Source organism: Salvelinus alpinus, chromosome 9 (assembly GCF_045679555.1).
Source record: "Salvelinus alpinus chromosome 9, SLU_Salpinus.1, whole genome shotgun sequence".
NCBI lineage: Eukaryota > Metazoa > Chordata > Actinopteri > Salmoniformes > Salmonidae > Salvelinus > Salvelinus alpinus.
The window spans coordinates 22,596,030-22,617,058 of record NC_092094.1 but is presented as its reverse complement, the minus strand read 5'-3'; the positions used below and the strand labels follow the sequence as shown (position 1 = coordinate 22,617,058).

General features: G+C 43.4%; 2 protein-coding genes across 2 annotated transcripts in view; both read left to right on the top strand.

Moving 5' to 3' along the window:
- Window positions 1-266: 266 nt before the first annotated feature.
- endouc (endonuclease, polyU-specific C) lies at window positions 267-12,486 on the top strand. The gene is made up of 8 exons (XM_071416454.1): window positions 267-775; window positions 1,209-1,280; window positions 1,845-1,944; window positions 2,307-2,418; window positions 2,629-2,750; window positions 6,773-6,879; window positions 11,228-11,378; window positions 11,596-12,486. Exons 1-8 carry the CDS (start codon window positions 765-767, stop codon window positions 11,854-11,856), a joined length of 936 nt encoding a protein of 311 aa, XP_071272555.1. The 5' UTR covers window positions 267-764; the 3' UTR covers window positions 11,857-12,486.
- Window positions 12,487-17,047: 4,561 nt separating this feature from the next.
- The window catches only part of LOC139584503 (NAD-dependent protein deacetylase sirtuin-3), a 35,441-nt gene continuing 31,459 nt past the window's right edge, over window positions 17,048-21,029 (top strand). Inside the window, exon 1 of the mRNA XM_071416453.1 lies at window positions 17,048-17,311. The gene's annotated coding sequence lies outside the window, so the exon portion shown is untranslated. The remainder of the gene's footprint in view (window positions 17,312-21,029) is intronic.

The window sequence follows — 21,029 nt, the reverse complement described above, 5'->3', positions numbered from 1 at the left end:
CACTGTAGTAGCTACTGTAAATTGGACAGTGCAGTTAGATTCACGAGAATTTAAGCTTTCTGCCCATATAAGACATGTCTATGTCCTGGAAAGTTTGCTGTTACTTACAACTGCCATGCTAATCACATTAGCGCACGTTAGCTCAACTGTCCAGGTATAGGGAAACCCATCCTGTAAAGGTCTTAAAGTCCCCAGTCACTACGAGCGCTGTTTTTGAGTCTTTTACTTTTGGTTTAGTACACCAGCTTCAAACAGCTGAACATAATATATTTTTGGTTATGGTAAAGATATTTCACAGCGCTTTAGATGGTACAGTCATTTTCTACACTATGTCATTTTCTACACTATAACGTTACTTGCTTGTTTTGTCACATACACTGAAATTAAGCGAACAATTAGAAGTTTAGCAACCAGGAAATGGCGGAGCGATTTCTGGATAGGGCATCTTTATTAAGAGGCCTGTTATTTGAATAAAAATAAATGACCAGTCCGCCCCAAAAAATTGCTGTTGTGAATATTTTCGACAGAAATGCAAGAGTGCTTTGGCTGTAGCCTAATTATTACCACAGCCATTTGCTACACAGTTTGTTTCTCTATGCGCACGCGCGGTTTGTGACAATGTATTTTTGTACACTGTATGTACATACCGTGTTTCGGGTGGAGTTGCAGAGTTATTGTTGCAATCGTACAAGACAACTTCGAACACAGCATACCTTTGGACCTCGAAAATTGTAAACTACCAAAAGCCTACATTTGGAGGTACTATGGCACCTCGGTAAGATAACGTTTTGTTTTACATAAAGGTTTTTACTCTGAAACGTCGTTTTTTTTTAGAATCACAGCATAACTTTCACTGCATTCATTTAAAAAAATCACTGACTGAACCATGTCTGAACAAGTTGAGAATTTTGCCTGTGTTTGCACTCTGTTCTGTTCTCCATTGCGTAATTTATGAAGAATGTTGTTATGTATGTTATTGCCATAGAGTAGTGAGAAAAGTCCAAAACATGCACTACATGCATAACCAACATATTTCAATAGTGATTGTCAATAGGTTATGGATTGACCATGGAGTCAATCAGTTAATTTAGAGTTAGTTTTTTAAAACTTTTTCGATTTATTAAAAGAATTGTATGCATCCACGTTTTAAAACCTTTCTATGGAAATATGTTACCACAATATTATGTTTAAAATTGTGTAATCTACAGGTCTGCTTTGCTAGGCTGTGGATTGCTTGTCATTTTGCTGGCAGTGGTGTTCCCCCCTCTGGATGCAGCAAGGTATATGAATCACTGGAGATGACGTTTGCTCACTCTACTGTTCATCTGTGTTTCTGATAATCTAGCACATAATCCAGTCCAATGTAGCCTTTAGTTTAAACCATCCGATTTCATTGCATTTACTGTTATTATTGTATGAATGTGGATATTCCTAAAATATTCTGTATTATACAATAATAACAGAAATCAAAAGAATTAAAAGCAAATCCAATGAATAGACAAACAGTATTGGTTCATGACTACTTTCAAGGGTCTGCGTTTTTAGAAATGTACAAATAATACATAGTATTTTAATAGTGCTTTTCTCAGACACCAAAATGCTTTTACAATAGGCAATTTTAAGGAAAACAAAACAAACCTGGGGTAGAGTAAAGATCCCAGTTCAGTGTTGCGTCATTCAGAATCATGATGGGTTCAACATGGATATAAAAGCCTTAGTAACTATTGTTTACATGGACATTACTGATCTGGTTATTACAATATTTCTATATGTGATTATTATATACTTATAACATAATTATTACAATTTATTATAAAACATGTTTTGCTCTCCTGTTGTTGTAGTCAGGCAATAAACCAAGAGTTGTCAGATCTCTTCAATGAGCTCTGGAAGCTGGATGTGAACCGCATGAAGCCTGGAACTGACTATACCATCTCTGTGCAGGTGGGATATGACTAGGGCCCCCATGACTAGAGTTTTCCCTGACCACCTTACCTGACACACATTCCATTATTAGTTACAGGCTATAATTAGGAGCTGGACAGGAACCAGCTCCTGGCCCTAATTTGCCCCTCATAAGTAGGCCTCCTGGACAGGAAAACCCCTGAAATGTCCCTCCTAAAATGGCCTGCTCAGGAAAAATTCCAGTCCCTACTAACATACCCCTCCCTAAGATGTAGGCTTGCTCAAGAAAAACTCCTGTCCTTATACTGAAATACATCTCATAAGAAGAAGGTCTAGCCTATGTTATTTTGACATGAGGGAAGTGTTTAGTTGTTGGTGTATCTGTATGTCGTCCACTCCAGGGCAAAGCTGGCTATGTCTCTCAAGGCAGTAACCATGCCAGGGACCATGCCTCATCGCCTCTCTTCTCCAATGTCAATGAGAACAAACTGAAGACCATTACTACCTTCTCCCGTAAGTATCTGTGACTACATCAAAATTGGCAAACAAATTGTTATAGACTCTGTGAACTGAAGTAGTCTCAAATAGACTACACTTGTTCGTGTTTTTCTGAGACTTTAGAATTACTTAAAAATTACTTTCTGTTACTTTCAAATGCCTTTCTAATGGCTTTCTGTGACTTTAAATCTGTTCTTTGATGTCTTCAACGACATTCCGCTGCAGGCTTCATGAAGCTCCTGGACAACTATGAGAGGTCAACAGGCGTGGCAGAGCATGTCAGCCGAGAGGAGGTCACAGAGAACAATCTCTTCCTGGATGCCGTTCTGAACACGGAGGTCATGAAGGTACAGCAGAACATGTCACCTTGTCACCTAAATTGCCTACAATTGGTATAGTGGTCCTGTGTGGCTCAGTTGTTAAGAGCGTGGCTGAGGTTCGCTTCAGAAGTATTGTATATTTTCGCCGATTCCATTTCGATACTGTGACTTCCAAATATCGATTCATAAAAACAAATAAAACATGTTTTGAACACTTTTTTCTCAAAAACTTGTTTTCTCATGGCTCTCTCTTCAAATCAATTCAAATTCTATTGGTTACATACACATGTTTAGCAGATGTTATTGCGGGTGTAACGAAATGCTTGTGCTTCTAGCTCCAACAGTGCAGCAATATCTAACAAGTAATATCTAACAATTACACAACTTATATGTAACGACTCTCCTCCTCCTCTTCATCCGAAGAGGAGGAGCAGGGATTAAACCAAGGTGCAGCGGGTTGTGAATACATATAGATTTATTTGCTGACGAAGACGAACACAAAAACTTATACTTGCATAAACTACAAAACAACAAACGACGTTAAACAGACCTGAACTGGTGAACATAAAAAACAATGCACTCATGAACAGGAAAGAACGAACGAGAGACGAGACAGTACCGTGTGGTGCAATAAACACAGACACAGCGACAACCACCCACCACAAACAATGTGAAACAACCTCCCTATGTATGTCTCTCAATCAGAGGAAAACGAAAACACCTGCCTCTGATTGAGAGCCATACAAGGTCAATTAAACCTGACACTTAACATAGAACAAACACAGACTGCCCACCCATCTCACGTCCTGACCCACTAAACACAACAATACAAAAGGAAAACAAGGTCAGGAACGTGACAGAACCCCCCCCTTAAGGTGCGAACTCCGGACGCACCATAAAAAAAAGTCTAGGGGAGGGTCTGGGTGGGCATCTGTCCGCGGCGGCGGCTCTGGCGCAGGACGTGGATCCCATCCCACCATAATAAATCCCCGCTTCTGTGGCCTCCTCAAGGTGGCGACCCTCGCCACCGACCTTGGACTGGGAACCCTAGACATGGGTCCCGCTGGATTTAGGGGCAGCCCCGGACTGAGGGACGGCAGCTCCGGACTGAGGGACAACACCGGACTGGCTGGCGGATCCTGGCTGGCTGGCTCTGGCGGATCCTGGCTAGCTGGCTCTGGCTGGTCCTGGCTGGACGGCTCTGGCTGGTCCTGGCTGGACGGCTCTGGCTGGTCCTGGCTGGCGGAAGGCTCTGGCTGGTCCTGGCTGGCGGAAGGCTCTGGCTGGTCCTGGCTGGCGGAAGGCTCTGGCTGGTCCTGGCTGGCGGAAGGCTCTGGCTGATCCGGTCTGGCGGAAGGCTCTGGCTGATCCGGTCTGGCGGAAGGCTCTGGCTGATCCGGTCTGGCGGAAGGCTCTGGCTGATCCGGTCTGGCGGAAGGGTCTGGCTGATCCGGTCTGGCGGAAGGCTCTGGCTGATCCGGTCTGGCGGAAGGCTCTAGCGGCTCCTGTCTGGCGGACGGCTCTGTAGGCTCTTGGCAGACGGGCGGCTTTGCAGGCTCATGGCAGACGGGCAGCTTTGCAGGCTCATGACAGACGGGCAGCTTTGCAGGCTCATGACAGACGGGCAGTTCAGGCGCCGTTGGGCAGACGGACAGTTCAGGCGCCATTGGGCAGACGGACAGTTCAGGCGCCATTGGGCAGACTGGCAGTTCAGGTGCCGCTGGGCAGACGGGCAGTTCAGGCGCCGCTGGGCAGACGGGCAGTTCAGGCGCCGCTGGGCAGACGGGCAGTTCAGGCGCCGCTGGGCAGACGGGCAGTTCAGGCGCCGCTGGGCAGACGGGCAGTTCAGGCGCCGCTGGGCAGACGGGCAGTTCAGGCGCCGCTGGGCAGACGGGCAGTTCAGGCACCGCTGGGCAGATGGGCACACCTGTAGGGAGGAGACGGAGAGACAGCCTGGTGCGTGGGGCTGCCACAGGACCCACCAGGCTGGAGAGACCTACAGGAGGCTTGATGTTACGAGGCACCTGAAGGACCGGGCTGTGGGGGAGTACTGGAGCTCTGGTGCGCAGCCTTGGCACCACTCCCCCAGGCTGGAATACTACACCAGCCCGTACCCTCCAGAGTGCAGGCACAGGTTGAACCGGGCTGTGGATGAGCACTGGAGATCTAGTGCCTACTACGCGCACTTCTCTCTTAGGCTCCACTACCACATTTGCCCGGTACGAGCGGAGCGTAGGCATAGGACGCACTGCACCCTCCCAGCGCTCAGGAGACACAGCACGCAGAGCCGGCGCAGGATACCCTGGACCGAAACTGCGTACCGGAGACCAGACGCGCTGAGCAGGCACAATACGCCCCGGCTGGATGCCCACACTCACATGACACTTTCGGGGGGCTGCTCTATAGCGCACCGGGCTATGGGCACGCACTGGCGACACCGTGCGCTTAACCGCATAACACGGTGCCTGACCAGTGACGCGATGCTTATAATAAGCACGAGGAGTGCGCTCAGGTCTGCTACCTGGCTTAGCCACACTCCTCTCTAGCCCCCCCCAAAAAAAATTCTGGGGTTGCCTCTCGTACCTGTCCCGCTGCCGTGCTGCCTCCTCATATCGCCGCCGCTCAGCTTTCGCTTCCTCCAGCTCAGCTTTGGGGCGGCGATACTCCCCAGCCTGTGCCCAGGGTCCTTCTCCGTTCAACTCGTCCTCCCAAGTCCACAAGTCCTGGGATTTCTGCGGTTGCTGTCCTTTTCCCCGCTGCTTGGTTCTGGTAATGAGGTGGGTGGTTCTGTAACGACTCTCCTCCTCCTCTTCATCCGAAGAGGAGGAGCAGGGATTAAACCAAGGTGCAGCGGGTTGTGAATACATATAGATTTATTTGCTGACGAAGACGAACACAAAAACTTATACTTGCATAAACTACAAAACAACAAACGACGTTAAACAGACCTGAACTGGTGAACATAAAAAACAATGCACTCATGAACAGGAAAGAACGAACGAGAGACGAGACAGTACCGTGTGGTGCAATAAACACAGACACAGCGACAACCACCCACCACAAACAATGTGAAACAACCTCCCTATGTATGTCTCTCAATCAGAGGAAAACGAAAACACCTGCCTCTGATTGAGAGCCATACAAGGTCAATTAAACCTGACACTTAACATAGAACAAACACAGACTGCCCACCCATCTCACGTCCTGACCCACTAAACACAACAATACAAAAGGAAAACAAGGTCAGGAACGTGACATTATACCAATACACACAAATCTAGTAAAGGAATGAAACTAAGAATATAAAAATATATAGACGAGCAATGTCAGAGCGGCATAGAATAAGATACAGTAGAATAGTATAGGATACAGTATATACATATGAGATGGGTAATGCAAGATATGTAGAAATTATTACTTGTTCCTCTGCAGCAGACATAAAGTGAGCAATATGTTTGAAACATCAGATCACAATAAAATCGCAGTATCAAATTGCAATACATATAGAATTGTGATATAGAATCGCAATACAAATCATATTGGCACCAAAGTATTGTGAGGTCCCTGGCAATTCCCAGCCCTAAGCTATGTGCATAAGTGCTTTTGGGTTTGCCTGAAAAGAGTGTTTGTGAGTGGACTCCCAGCTACTCTGTGAAACCAAACTCCAGAGGGAGTATTGGCTCTTCCTGTCACACTCTGTTCTTGGATGCCCATGGCCACGATGTTAGGAGAAAAACACAATGCAGTACATCTAAAACATCTGGGGAGTCTTGGCACGCTGTCTTGGCTGGGGCCTCTTCCTCAAATAAAGACCTTACAGCCTGTTGGGACACATGTTCAAAATGTGTTTAATACAACTTATCATTTTGAGATGAACATTTCTAAGAAAATTATAACAGGCAAGTAAAACACAATTTCTGTCAAATTGTGTTTTACCCTCTTATGCATAAGACTATTAGTCATTGTGACATCTCACATTGACAATATGGACAGAGAGGAGCTTGGTGTGTGTCACCTGGTGAATTTATTTATGTATGTTTTTCCCACAGCATGCCCACAGGTATCTGGTTAGCAAGGGCCACTCCCAATCAGACCTGAGGACGTTCAAGCGTCAGCTGTACACCATCTGGTTCGACCTCTACTACAGAAGTGGAAGGTAAGAATTGGGGAGTATTCATTAGTGCACACCATAGTGAAACATTTTGCAACAGAAAACATGCTGCAATTGTTACAAGGTACAACGTATGCTAGTTCTGCAATAAACAACATACTATCAAAGGGATGCACAAATGATAATTAAATATGACATGGTACACAGTGAACAAGTGCTCATGGCAAACAGAATGTCATAAAGCAAATAATTTGTCAAAGGAGAGAAGACGAGTTCTGACATTTCACATACGCATAAAGATAAGAATTAAATAATTCACATAATCTACAGGGTTTAAAACATTCATCAAACACAAACTAAACTCACTTTTGCTGCAATCATGTCCATCCCGGAAACTTGTATTGAATGCAGGATTTGTTCAGCTAACACTCTTTATTTGAAACACAGTGTCCCAGGAGAAAGTGTAGACATTCATCTGCACTGATCTGAACTGGGAAGTCTCCAAATACATCAAAGTTTTTGTAAGGAACGGTGTTGGGGAGTAGTGAACTACATGTATTTCAACTAGTAATCTTTCTACATTTTGCAGTAGCTTGGTGGTAGATGAACTAAATTCAAATCTTGGTTGTGTTGTCAGTGGTTACTTTTCTGCCATGTAGTAGTGGAGTTAACAACTGGAACTACACACTACGTTTTTTGAAGGCAAAAATGTCCTTTATTTTTTGGCGTGAAACCTGCCTTATTCTCACTTGAACTATAGTTTTTGTGTTTAATAGGCTAAATTACACATTCTGTTAACATCTGACTTCAGAGTGATCTGTTCTTGCAATTTGTAGTCTAAGAGATTTTAGATTTCAGATATGATATTTTACCACAAAGTAGTTTGGATGTAGTGAACAACTTTTTCCAGAGTAATTTTAAATCAAATCAAATTTTATTGGTCACATATACGTGTTTTGCAGACGCTATTGCGGGTGTGGTGAAATGCTTGTGTTTCTAGCTCGAACAGTGCAGTAATATCGAACAAGTAATATCTAACAATTTCACGACAATACACACAAAACCAGAGAAAAGGAATGGAATTAAGAATATATAAATATTTGGACGAGCAATGTCGGAGCGGCATGGACTAAGATACAGTAGAATAGAATAGAATACAGTATATACATATGAGATGAGTAATGCAAAATATGTAAACATTATTAAAGTGGCCAGTGATTTCAAGTCTATGTATATAGGGCAGCAGCCTCTAAGGTGCTACTGATGGCTATTTAACAGTCTGATGGCCTTGAGATAGAAGCTGTTTTTCAGTATCTTGGTCCCAGCTTTGATGCACCTGTACTGATGCTCGCCTTCTGGATGATAGCGGGGTGAACAGGCAGTGGCTTGGGTGGTTGTTGTCCTTGATGATCTCTATAGCCTTCCTGTGACATTGGGTGCTGTAGGTGTCCTGGAGGGTAGGTAGTTTGATCCGGTGATGCGATGGGCAGACCGCACCACCCTCTGGAGAGCCCTGCGGTTGTGGGCAGTGCATTTGCCGTACCAGGCGGTGATACAGCCTGACAGAATGCTCTCAATTGTGCATCTGTAAAAGTTTGTGAGGATTTTAGGTGCCAAGCCAAATTTCTTCAGCATCCTGAGTTTGAGTTCTTCACCACACTGTCTGTGTGGGTGGACCATTTCAGTTTGTCAGTGATGTGTACGCAAAGGAACTTGAAGCTTTCCACCTTCTCCACTGTGGTCCCGTCGATGTGGATAGTGGGGTGCTCCCTGTGCTGTTTCCTGAAGTCCACGAATCAGCTCCTTTGTTTTGTCGACGTTGAGTGAAAGTTTATTTTTCTGGCACCGTACTTCCAGGGCCCTCACCTCCTCCCTGTAGGCTGTCTCGTCATTGTTGGTAATCAGGCCTACTACTGTTGTGTCGTCTGCAACCTTGATGATTGAGTTGGAGGCGTGCGAGGCCACACAGTCATGGGTGAACAGGGAGTACAGGAGGGGGCTGAGCACACACCCTTGTGGGGCCCCTGTGTTGAAGATCAGCGAAGTGGAGGTGTTGTTTCCTACCTTCACCACCTGGGGACGGCCTATCAGGAAGTCCAGGACCTAGTTGCACAGGGCGGGGTTCAGACCCAGGGCCCCGAGCTTGATGATGAGCTTGGAGGGTACTATAGTGTTGAACTATAGTCAATTAACAGCATTCTTAAATAGGTAATCCTCTTGTCCAGATGGGATAGGGCAGTGTGCAGTGCGATGGCGATTGCATCGTCTGTGGATATATTGGGCGGTAAGTAAATTGAAGTGTGTCTAGGGTGTCAGGTAAGGTAGAGAGGTGATATAATCCTTGACTAGTCTCTCAAAGCACTTCATGATGACAGAAGTGAGTGCTACAGGGCGATAGTCATTTAGTTCAGTTACCTTTGATTTCTTGGGTACAGGAACAATGGTGGGCATCTTGAAGCATGTGGGGACAGCAGACTGGGATAGGGAGAGATTGAATATATCCATAAACACTCCAGCCAGCTGGTCTGTGCATGCTCTGAGGACGCGGCTAGGGATGCCGTCTGGGCCAGCAGCCTTGCGAGGGTTAACACACTTAAATGTCTTACTCACCTCGGCCACGGAGAAGGAGAGCCCACAGTCCTTGGTAGCGTGGTGTCGGTGGCACTGAAGAAGGTGTTTAGCTTGTCCGAATGCAAGATGTCTGTGTCCGCGACGGTTAAGTAAACTATGTTTTTTTAAGGGTAGCTTTGGTGTAGCTCAACTTCTTCCAGTGTGAAGTAATTAGTAGCTTCGTAAACTATATTTTCAGAGTAGCTTTCCCAACACTGGTAATGAATAGGGTGTTTTCCCCCTAGCAAGGCCTATCATCAATGAATAGGCTAGGATATTCTACACGCAACAGACTGAAGACGGAACACACACTCGCATCATAAGCTAATTTTGCAACTAAAATTAGAGTTTCTATTGGGCAAATTCAGGTAGGTCCCTTCCCGTTCCATGTTAGAAACGTTTTGCAACAGAATCGGCATAATGAATTCACCCCCAGGCGATCCAGCGCGAGGGAGAGAGGAGGGTTTTATTTATATTACACAACTTTCCCCAGGCCTTTATAGCCTATCGAATAGGTACGCTACAACACAGTTAATAATATGTTTTGTGATAATTGCACTGTGATTTAATGTTGTGGGGTAAATAAATAAATAAATAACATTGTTAAATATCGTTTTATGGTTTGGGATTTTTGTTAATGTTAAGGATCCCAATTTTCTTTAACAATTTTAACATTTAAATGTTCTCACCCCTATACTATACTGTACTTGACTGTACTCTATTGTACTGTACTGAACTTTACTGTACTTTACTGTACTGTACAGGACTGTACTCTGCTATCCAAACTTGTGAAACATAGACATCTATGATTGGTTTAGATTTGGTCTGGTCCGGACTGACCAAATTTGGTCTTGTTTGGGTGCGGAGCTCGTTAGAATAAGTGTGCTTTGCAAGTGTTCATTTTTACATTTACAGTTACATTTTGGTAATTTAGCAGACGCTCTTATCCAGAGCGACTTACATTCAACTTTCATTCAACTAACCATAGATAAATAACCACATATTAGGTTCATAGCAAGTAAAACATTTCTGTAACCGTTACTGAGAATGTTGTTGTAGTTGAAGTGTTCTGTTGGTTTTGACAGAAGACTTTTAAAGCGTTTAAAAAGGCTAAAGTAAGCGCAAGTGAACGATGGGGACAGTAATAAATATTCCATACTGCAATCTTTAGTTATAGAAATGATTCTTACTTTAATTGGAAATAACTATTTTGAATGTGATATAATGCTTTCTTCATTGACATGTAGATACATTATATACGGTTGAAATTTGTCCATAGAAACAATTACTGAAAAAATACATGTTTTCAACATCCGTAAAGTATATATTTCAACTTTCATTCAGAACCAAAAATGAACCAGATTTCAATGTCCGGAAAATGTGTATTTTAGACATTTTTTCAACGTAATTTTGCTCACTAGATCCAACATGTGTTGATTTGTAGGGAAGAGTCAGGTAATAAGCCACTTTTTACATTGTCCACCACTGAGGAAACTTTCTGATATTGCTCTAAGTATGATACATAGTGGGTCCTTATCTAATTATATATTTAATGACCTGTTTATTGTTGTAATTCCAGCTCACCAGTATTTTTTTATGTCCAGAAGATGTGGACCATATCCTGTCACTTGTTCACTGCTTCTCTCCAGCAGTTCGGCTGTTTGTTGAGAAACTTTTTGACCGCCATTTCTGGAGTTTGAAATAACATTGGAATTGCCGCCACATTTTTGTTTGTTACTTTGTGTGAAATGTGTCTTATCCCAGTCTGTTGTTCATTTGACAGTAAGGACTCGTGCGGATTTGAGCATGTGTTTGTTGGAGAGACTAAATTCGGAAATGAGATTGCTGGTTTCCATAACTGGGTCCAGTTCTACCTGCAGGAGAAGAGCAGGAATTTGGACTACAAAGGATACAAAGCCAGGGACCATGACATAGTAAGAGTCCTAACAGCCCTTTTCAAACATGTAACATTGATCAAAATTACCTTTACTTTGACAGGATATCAAAACCTTCACTCTCACTGCAGCTTTGAACATGTCGAACTCATGTTAAATTATGTTTGTTCCCAACCCACACAAACCAATTTTATGAATTTACTTTTGTCTAACAAAGATGTCCCCCACTCTTTCTCACTTACTCACACACACACAGCCTGACCAAGACGACCACGTCCTGAACCTCCAGTTCAGCTGGCACGGTTTGGTGAAGCCGGTGGGCAGTGCCTTCGTGGGGGCCAGTCCGGAGTTTGAGATGGCCCTCTACACCATCATCTTCCTCATCAACACACATCGGAGCACCACAGTGGTGGTCAACATTGACGAATGTCAGCTGGAGGTGGTGGTGGTCAGGCACGGGCGCTCCATTGGGACGGCCTACCCCAAACTGCTTAGCAGCAACAACAGACACCTGTAGTTGGAGGCAGCAAACACGCACACAAGCATAGATTTATGAATAAGACTATGCACACACACACACACACACATACACTGTTTTGGACTGGGCATTTAACCAGGCCAGTTTGCTTCACAATTAGGCTTACATCACATAACCTTTCGTTAGCTGACTGCACTGTGTAATCTGCACAACAGGAACATAAATGGACACATCTGATACTCAGGGCATGCATGTGTAAGATATAAAACCATGGACTTGTGTTGTAAAGTCTGGTGTTTTCCTACAAGTTGAAAAGTTAAGGTAAAGAACATGTTTCAGAAGAAGAAAGAAAATTTAACTCACTGTCTGATGTCAACAGCAGTGACTCATTGTAATGGAAACTGCACATGTCGTGCCTCATTTAAATAAACCATTTATATAATTTGTTTATAAGCCATGTCATGAAGTCTAAATTAAGCATTCTGTAAATATGGCCCTTCCCAACATGCACTGCCCATCTGGACACCTGCTTGGCCAATGTGTAGGGTTTTATAAGTGCCTATGTCAAGGCACAATAATAATTTCAATACAAGTCATTCTACCATTTTCCAAATGTGCTCATGCAACGAGTAGCCCATACTGTAATAAAATGTGCATTACCGAGTCAAACGTTGGTCAATGTATTATTGCATTCTCTATATGTGCAGTCATGAACAGCCAGTTATGAATAGGCTAGCCTACTTATGCAATTGGTTAGTATATGCTACTATTACATTTTTATATATTACAATATGAGTGTAATAGTTTTCCTTCCAACAAATGGTAATTAAGTATGTTGAAAATCAGCTTTTCTGTGTTGGAATGGTGTGGACTTACCACAACAAAAGAATGGGTGTTTACTGGTTATTAACAATATTCGTACAAGTAGACTGTTGATTGGCCAGCTCATCCTCCTCAAGATGACATCCTCTATGATGAAATAGCTAGCATTTTTTAAACATCTGTTTGAGGTGAGGTTTTTGAAGTGTTTTTTTTCTCTCCAATTTATGCTTTGGCCAAAAACATGAATATACAACATTATCTGGGTATGAGTTAACCAGTGGCGACCCGTCATTCAGGCAGAGCCCCACCTGTTTTCAGCCCCACCTGTTTAGCAAAATAAAAAATATATAAATGTTGTATTCTTTTTTGATGCCTGTTTTGCATGTTATTTTGGCATTAATACGTGTCACATATCAGTTTGCAAACAATGTAAAAAAGAATAATAATTGAGTTAAGCCGCATTCAAACGTGGTTTCTTTTTCGCGTTCTTGAGTAAGGAGTTTCAGCCTAGCTCAGTGCTTTTTTAATTTCATCTTTATTTAACCAGGTAGGCCAGTTGAGAACAAGTTCTCATTTACAACTGCGACCTGGCCAAGATAAAGCAAAGCAGTGCGACAAAAACAACAACACAAAGTTACACATGGGATAAACAAACATACAGTCAATAACACAATGGAAAAATCTGTATACAGTGTGTGCAAATGAAGTAAGGAGGTAAGGCAATAAATAGGCCAATAGTGGCGAAGTAATTACAATTTAGCAATTTACACTGTAGTGATATATGTGCAGATGGTGATGTGCAAGTAGATATACTGGTGTGCAAAAGAGCAGAAAAACAAATATGGGGATGAGGTAGGAAGTTGGTTGGATGGGCTATTTACAAATGGGCTGTGTACCGCTGCAGCGATCGCTAAGCTGCTCTGACAGCTGACGCTTAAAGTTAGTGAGGGTAATTTTAGGAAGAGAGGTTCCAGATTGTCTAGCCCAGCTGATTTGTAGGGATCCAGATTTTGCATCTCTTTCAGAACATCAGCTGTCTGGATTTGGATGAAGGAGAAGCGGGGGGTGCCGAGCTGTTGGCCGCCGAGCTGTTAGCCGGGGTCGGGGTTGCCAGGTGGAAAGCATGGCCAGCCGTAGAGAAATACTTATTGAAATTCTCGATTATCGTGGATTTATCAGTGGTAACAGTGTTTCCTAGTCTCAGTGCAGTGGGCAGCTAGGGGGAGGTACTCTTATTCTTTACAGTGTCCCAAAACTTTTGGGAATTAGTGCTGCAGGTTGCAAATTTCTGTTTGAAAAAGCTAGCCTTTGCTTTCCTAACTGACTGTGTGTATTGGTTCCTGACTTCCCTGAAAAGTTGCATATCGCGGGGACTATTCGATGCTAGTGCAGTACGCCACAGGGTGTTTTTGTGCTGGTCAAGGGCAGTCAAGTCTGGAGTGAACCAAGGGCTATATCTGTTCTTAGTTCAACATATTTTGAAAGGGGCATGCTTATTTAAGATGGTGAGGAAAGCACTTTTAAAGAACAACCAGGCATCCTCTACTGACGGGATGAGGTCAATATCCTTCCAGGATTCCCGGGCCAGGTCGATTACAAAGGCCTGCTCGCAGAAGTGTTTTAGGGAGCGTTTGACAGTGATGAGGGGTGGTCGTTTGACCGCGGACCCATAACGGACGCAGGCAATGAGGGAGTGATCGCTGAGATCCTGGTTGAAAACAGCAGAGGTGTATTTAGAGGGCAAGTTGGTCAGGATAATATCTATGAGGGTGCCCATGTTTACGGATTTGGGGTTGTACCTGGTAGGTTCTTTGATAATTTGTGTGAGATTGAGGGCATCTATCTTAGATTGTAGGATGGCCGGGGTGTTAAGTATATCCCAATTTAGGTCACCTAGCAGTATGAACTCCGACGATAGATGGGGGGCAATCAATTCATATATGGTGTGCTGCTTTCTGTGGTGGTGGGGCAGCCAGCGGAAAATAACGAGTGTAGGGGTTGGTAATGTTCTCTAGTTCCGCCGTGATTGGCTCAGTGTTTTGTCACTCATGGTGAAACTACTTCACCGAAAAATCTACAGGGAGAACTCGAAAATTCAAGCCCCTTGTGTGCTGCCATAGATTTACATTAGAAGTGCCCATCCGGCCTCCCGGGTGGCGCAGTGGTCTAGGGCACTGCATCGCAGTGCTAGCTGCGCCACCAGAGTCTCTGGGTTCGCGCCCAGGCTCTGTCGCAGCTGGCCGAGACCGGGAGGTCCGTGGGGCGACGCACAATTGGCATAGCGTCGTCCGGGTTAGGGAGGGTTTGGCCGGTAGGGATATCCTTGTCTCATCGCGCTCCAGCGACTCCTGTGGCGGGCCGGGCGCAGTGCGCGCTAACCAAGGGGGCCAGGTACACGGTGTTTCCTCCGACACATTGGTGCGGCTGGCTTCCGGGTTGGAGGCGCGCTGTGTTAAGAAGCAGTGCGGCTTGGTTGGGTTGTGCTTCGGAGGACGCATGGCTTTCGACCTTCGTCTCTCCCGAGCCCGTACGGGAGTTGTAGCGATAAGACAAGTTAGTAATTACTAGCGATTGGATACCACGAAAATTGGGGAGAAAATGGGATACAATTAAAAAAATATATATATAAAAAAAAAAAATAGGTGCCCATCCAATAAGGCTCAATGTCATTGGCCATAGATAAAATGACATCAAATAACATTATACCTACCGTAGCTACTTTCAAAATATTAGCTAGCAAGCTAGACAAACAGTCATCGCCATGAATCAAGTCGTCAATCTACTGGCAAATCCTTTTCAATCCTTGTCATATGAAGCAAAATTATAGATAAAACGCATCGGTGCTCATCGGCCATTGGACATAAACATTACACAACAAGTTGGAAATGGCAAATTCAACAAAGAGTGGTTTGGAAGGAATCAGTGGCTAATTGAAAGCATTGCAAAGCAATCACTAGCCTGCTATTCAGTGGAGAGCTGAATAGGATAAACCTTAAAAGGATAAACATTCACATGCAACACCATGGGCCAGGAAAGGTTGAATACATTGGCCATGCTGTCAATCCAGCATGACTTCTGCCGCGTTAAAAACAACTGGAAACTCGGAACTGGGAAATCTCAGACTTCAGTGAGTTCAAGACAACTGGGAACTCTGACAAAAAAATACATTTTGAATGTTATTCCAACTTGGAATTCCATGTCAGGAACTCAGGCCTCTTTCCAGAGCCCCGACCTGAAGATCACTGACGTCATGATCCGACCTTGTTTTTTTCAGAATTTCCAGTTGTCTTGAAAGCACCATAAATCCAGAGATTGCCAGACATTGATGACAAAGTTTGATGACAAAATTTGCCCACAAGAAGGACTGCGGCGCCACCTTCCTGTTCAAGTGAGCACAGCACAACAAGGTGAGTCCAAAAATGTTTTGTATGTCGCTGCATAAATTATGTAATATGCCAGGGAGATATGTATAATGTAGCTAAGAAAGTAATACTAAGTGTATGTTGTGTAGTAAGCTGTTAGTAGCCCATGTGCCTCACCCTAATAATTTGGTCCCTTTCCCCCTTATAACTTAGCCTACTGTTCTGACCTTGTGGTGCACATGTAGCCTATAGCCTGTTTTAGACAAATGTAGTCATTGAATATTTTAAGAGCTTTCATTGTCTGCTTATATGCCCCCTTTATTTATCCTACAGTTCTGACTTGGTGTACAGGGACAACACTGTAAGAACGGTCCATGTTCTGAATTCTGTCACTGTACATTTCAAAAGTGCGGAACAAATAGTTATATTGACTACATCTGTTTTACCTCACTCAATAATGTGTTCATCGAAATTACGGATTGCCTCTTATTCTCATCATTCTCTTATGCCATAGTTTGTAAATTTCAATTGTCAATAAAAACCACATTTGTTTAAAAAGGCAATAAATGAGGCTGAATTAACTGTTTTTGCTGCCAGACAAGGCTCCACTGATAGCCAGGTGTGACTGTGTTAAGGATTCACTCCATGGTGCTGAAAAGAAAGCCCTGCTGTTGGGACAGCTTTATGTAGGCCCTAACAGTTTATGGGCACCGTTTGTCACCTTTATAGTGCAATGAATGTATTGTTTAGTGTTGTGACTTTGCTGGCATGCATATAAAAAATGTTGAGTGTACCCCAACAAGATTGACATGCTAAAATCGCAGAATAGTAACTTTTAAAAGTGAGATTTTCATTGGACATTTACACTAACATATTTATAAATGCCTAGGCCTTATTCAAAATAGACCATGTTTTGGTACTCAAATGCAAGTAGGCCCACTGTATAATAAATAAAACATCAAAAAGTCTATGCCGTTTCTAAATTTCAGAATTTTGGCGGGAGAGGGCAAACCATTTCAAATCGCATATGCACAGAGAAGGATTTTCCCGCACTGAAAGCTGGAAGTGACGTACTTCCTTCGCGGTAAATGGTGCTGCATGCGACAGATGCCAGCTGAGAAATACAGCAACACAGAAATCTAAACAGGTGCAATTCAAATTTTCTTCGGAGCTGGCCAAGTAGAAGTTGTCACTATGTTGCACGCGTCACAGTCTGCATGTTGATGTAGAACATCCCTTGTTGCGCAACAACTTCAACGCGCGCCTTCCACCCCATCAGCTTTCTAAAGTTCCGCTCTCTGGAAAGACAGGTAATTTTACATGTTTATCGAACATTGCCTTCAGTTTGCGTGTTGATAAAATCATAAAAATTTGCCTACTTCGTAACTTAATTTACATGATTTTGTGCAAGATAAGGAATAACGTTAGTCTCTTACAAAAGCATTGACAGCAGAGCCTACAATCCTGCCTTGAAAGCCTAAATGTTGTATTCGACATCTATTCTATTTAGCTAACCTGTCTGTTTGTTCAGTGTTTTGATAGCCGCAGCCATACTCTTGACCTGGTTACCAATGCACTTTCTATTGACATATTCTCCTGAATTGTTGTTACTTTCTGATCTGTGTATTTTTTACTACCTTGTTGCCCAACGCGTTATTAAGAGACGCTATCTTACCTCTGAAGTTGCTACAGATTTGATTGTGTATGAACAATACTCCACCACCTATTCTGCCTTCCTCTTGTGAGGATTTAGTTGATGACTTTAATAGCAAATTAAGCGCAACCATTAATGCCATAGCTCCAGTAAAGTTGAAAAGGCGCCACTTGGATGAGTGAGGAAACTAGTCAATTAAAGATACATTTCAGAAAGACAGCAGAAGCAGAGAGAGTCGAAGTTGGTAGGGCCATTATGATATTTTGAGAGAGAAACTTGGCATATATAACAAGGCAATTAGAAATGACAGACTGGCTCATTTTTCTAACATGATCACTATTAATCTGAATAATTTGAGAGTGCTCTTCTCGACCATAGATGGCTTGATAAATCCAACCCCTGCAAGCCTATGTGAACTTTCCTCCACATCTAAATGTGATGGGATGACAGCATATTTTTTGAGATAACCAACATTAGGCTGGGTATCAGTCAAGCAAGACCTGATGAGAAGTTTGATATGTGCCCTAGCCTACCACGCAAAGGCACTATAGATTTATTTTCCCTGGTTGACACAGACATGCTCAGGAAAGTGATATCACAATTTAAGCCTTCTACCTGCCTTCTTGATACCACCACCTTCTTCAAAACAGTTTAAATTGCATATCTGAAGAATTGTTACTCACTCCCTGTTCTGGGAACCCCTTCTGATGAAAAGTAATCTAGATTCTTTAGCTCTTAGCAATTGTTGGCCAATCTCCAGCCTTCCATTCTTAAGAAAAGTTCTGGATGAATTGGTTTTCAAACAGCTAAATTATTTTTTAAGTGCCAACTATATTTTGGAAATATTCCAATCTAGTTTTCATGCCCACCACAGCACAGCGACAGCCTTAGTTAAAGTGGTAAATTATCTTCGAGCCAACACAGATGCCAAACAGCTCTCTGTCCTTGTACTCTTAGATTTAAGTGCTGCATTCGACACTGTTGACCATGATGTCCTTCTGGACAGGCTAGAAAGTGGGTTGTTATCTCCGATCCAGTTTTAAATTGGTTTAGGACCTCACAACTTCTTCCAGCTAAATCAAGACAAGACCAAGGTACTTATTATTGGAGCCAAAGCACAGAGAGAGACTCTAGCTGCACATTTTAATTCACGGGCAATAAATATAAAACATCAGATAAAAAAACCTAGGTGTAATTATTTATTCGGAACTAAATTTCGAATCACACATTAGGAATGTCACCAAAATAGCTTTTTACCACCTGAGGAACATTGCCACGGCGCGGCCGTTTCTCTCTCAGGCTGTAGCAGAGACCCATGCTTTTATTACAAGCATGCTTGTCTAATGTAATGCTATCATGTCTGGTCTACCCAGTAAAGCCATTGGTCAACTGCAAAACATACAGAATGCTACAGCACGGGTACTGACCAAGACCAGACGGAGAGCACACGTTACTCCGGTTTTAAGGTCTCTGCACTGGCTGCCTGTGAGTTTTAGAATTAATTTGAAGATTCTTCTATTGGTTTCTAAATTAATCTACGATTGTGCACCCCAATACATGTCAAACATGCTTTTAAGTTGTGTACCCAGTATGTTCCTCAGGTTCTCCGGCACTGCCTTTTAACTATCCCAAAGCCTAGGACCAAGAGGCATGGAGAGGCAGCCTTTAGTTACTATGCCCCCAGCCTCTGTGTAACGGATGTGAAATGGCTAGCTAGTTAGCGGGTACGCGCTAATAGCATTTCAATCGGTTACGTCACTTGCTCTGAGACCTGAAGTAGGGTTTCCCCTTGCTCTGCAAGGGCCGCGGCTTTTGTGGAGCGATGGGTAACGACGCTTCGTGGGTGTCAGTTGTTGATGTGTGCAGAGGGTCCCTGGTTCGCGCCCGAGGTCGGGGCGAGGGGACGGTTTAAAGTTATACTGTTACATTGATGCTGTTGACCCAGATCACTGGTTGCTGCGGAAAAGGAGGAGGTTGAAAGGGGGGTGAGTGTAACGGATGTGAAATGGCTAGCTAGTTAGCGGGTACGCGCTAATAGCATTTCAATCGGTTACGTCACTTGCTCTGAGACCTGAAGTAGGGTTTCCCCTTGCTCTGCAAGGGCCGCGGCTTTTGTGGAGCGATGGGTAACGACGCTTCGTGGGTGTCAGTTGTTGATGTGTGCAGTGGGTCCCTGGTTCGCGCCCGTGTCGGGGCGAGGGGACGGTACTAAAGTTATACTGTTACATCTGGAATAGCCTGCCAGAGATCCTGAGGGAGGATGAAACTGTGGACATATTTAAGAGATCTTAAAATACATCTTTTTATGTTTGTTTTTATTTACGGTGCTTTTTAGTTATTCAGTTTGTCAGTCTTAAAACATTTTTTTTATCTTGTTATTTTTTTTGTAGTAAGTGTTTCAGCTTTTATTTTCATTGTTTTTTTTATTTGTTTTTTTCCCCTGTAAAGAACATTGTTGCATTCCAAGTCTATAATGTACTGTCTAAATAAATCTCGATTTGATTTATGACACAACAATCACTTTATTATGTAATAATAATGATACATGGGACTTATATAGCACTTTTCAATTATCCAAAGTCGCTTTACAATATGTAGGCCTACCTTCATTCTAAATCACAATCAAAGTGATTGTTGTGTTATGAAGATACTTTTGGTCATGTAGTGTATGTGGACACCTGCTTGTCGAATATTTAATTTCAAAATCATGATCATTAATATGGAGTTGGTACCCCCCTTTGCAGCGATAACAGCCTCCACTCTTCTGGGAAGGCTTTCCACTAGATGTTGGAACATTGCTGCTGGGACTTGCTTCCATTCAGCCACGAGAGCACTAGTGAGGTCGGGCACTGATGTTGGGCGATTACGCTCGGCTCGCAGTCTGTGTTACAATTTATCCCAAAGATGTTCGATGGGGTTGATGTCAGGGCCAGTCAAGTTCTTCCACACCGATCTTGACAAACTATCTCCGTATGGACTTCGCTTTGTGCACAGGGGAATTGTCATGCTGAAACAGGAAAAGGCCTTCCCCAAACTGTTGCCACAAAGTTGGTAGCACAGAATTGTCGAGAATGTCATTGTATGATGTAGCATTAAGATTTCCCTTCACTGGAACTAAGGAGCCTAAACCATGAAAAACAGCCCCAGACCATTATTTCTTATCCACCAAACTTTAGAGTTGGCACTATGCATTTGGGCAGGTAGCGTTCTCCTGGCATCTGCCAAACCCAGATTCGTCCGTCGGACTGCCAGATGGTGAAGCGTGATTAGTCACTCCAGAGAACACGTTTCCACTGCTCCAGAGTCCAATGGAGGCGAGCTTTACAACACTCTAGCCAATGCTTGGCAGTGCACATGGCGATCTTATGTTTGTT

What these genes read in the sequence shown, in the direction of transcription:
- endouc (XM_071416454.1), top strand. An exon ending in ACTATACCATCTCTGTGCAG is followed by an intron (nt 1,945 to 2,306) that starts GTGGGATATGAC and finishes CGTCCACTCCAG; the next exon opens with GGCAAAGCTGGCTATGTCTC. An exon ending in TGAACACGGAGGTCATGAAG is followed by an intron (nt 2,751 to 6,772) that starts GTACAGCAGAAC and finishes TTTTTCCCACAG; the next exon opens with CATGCCCACAGGTATCTGGT.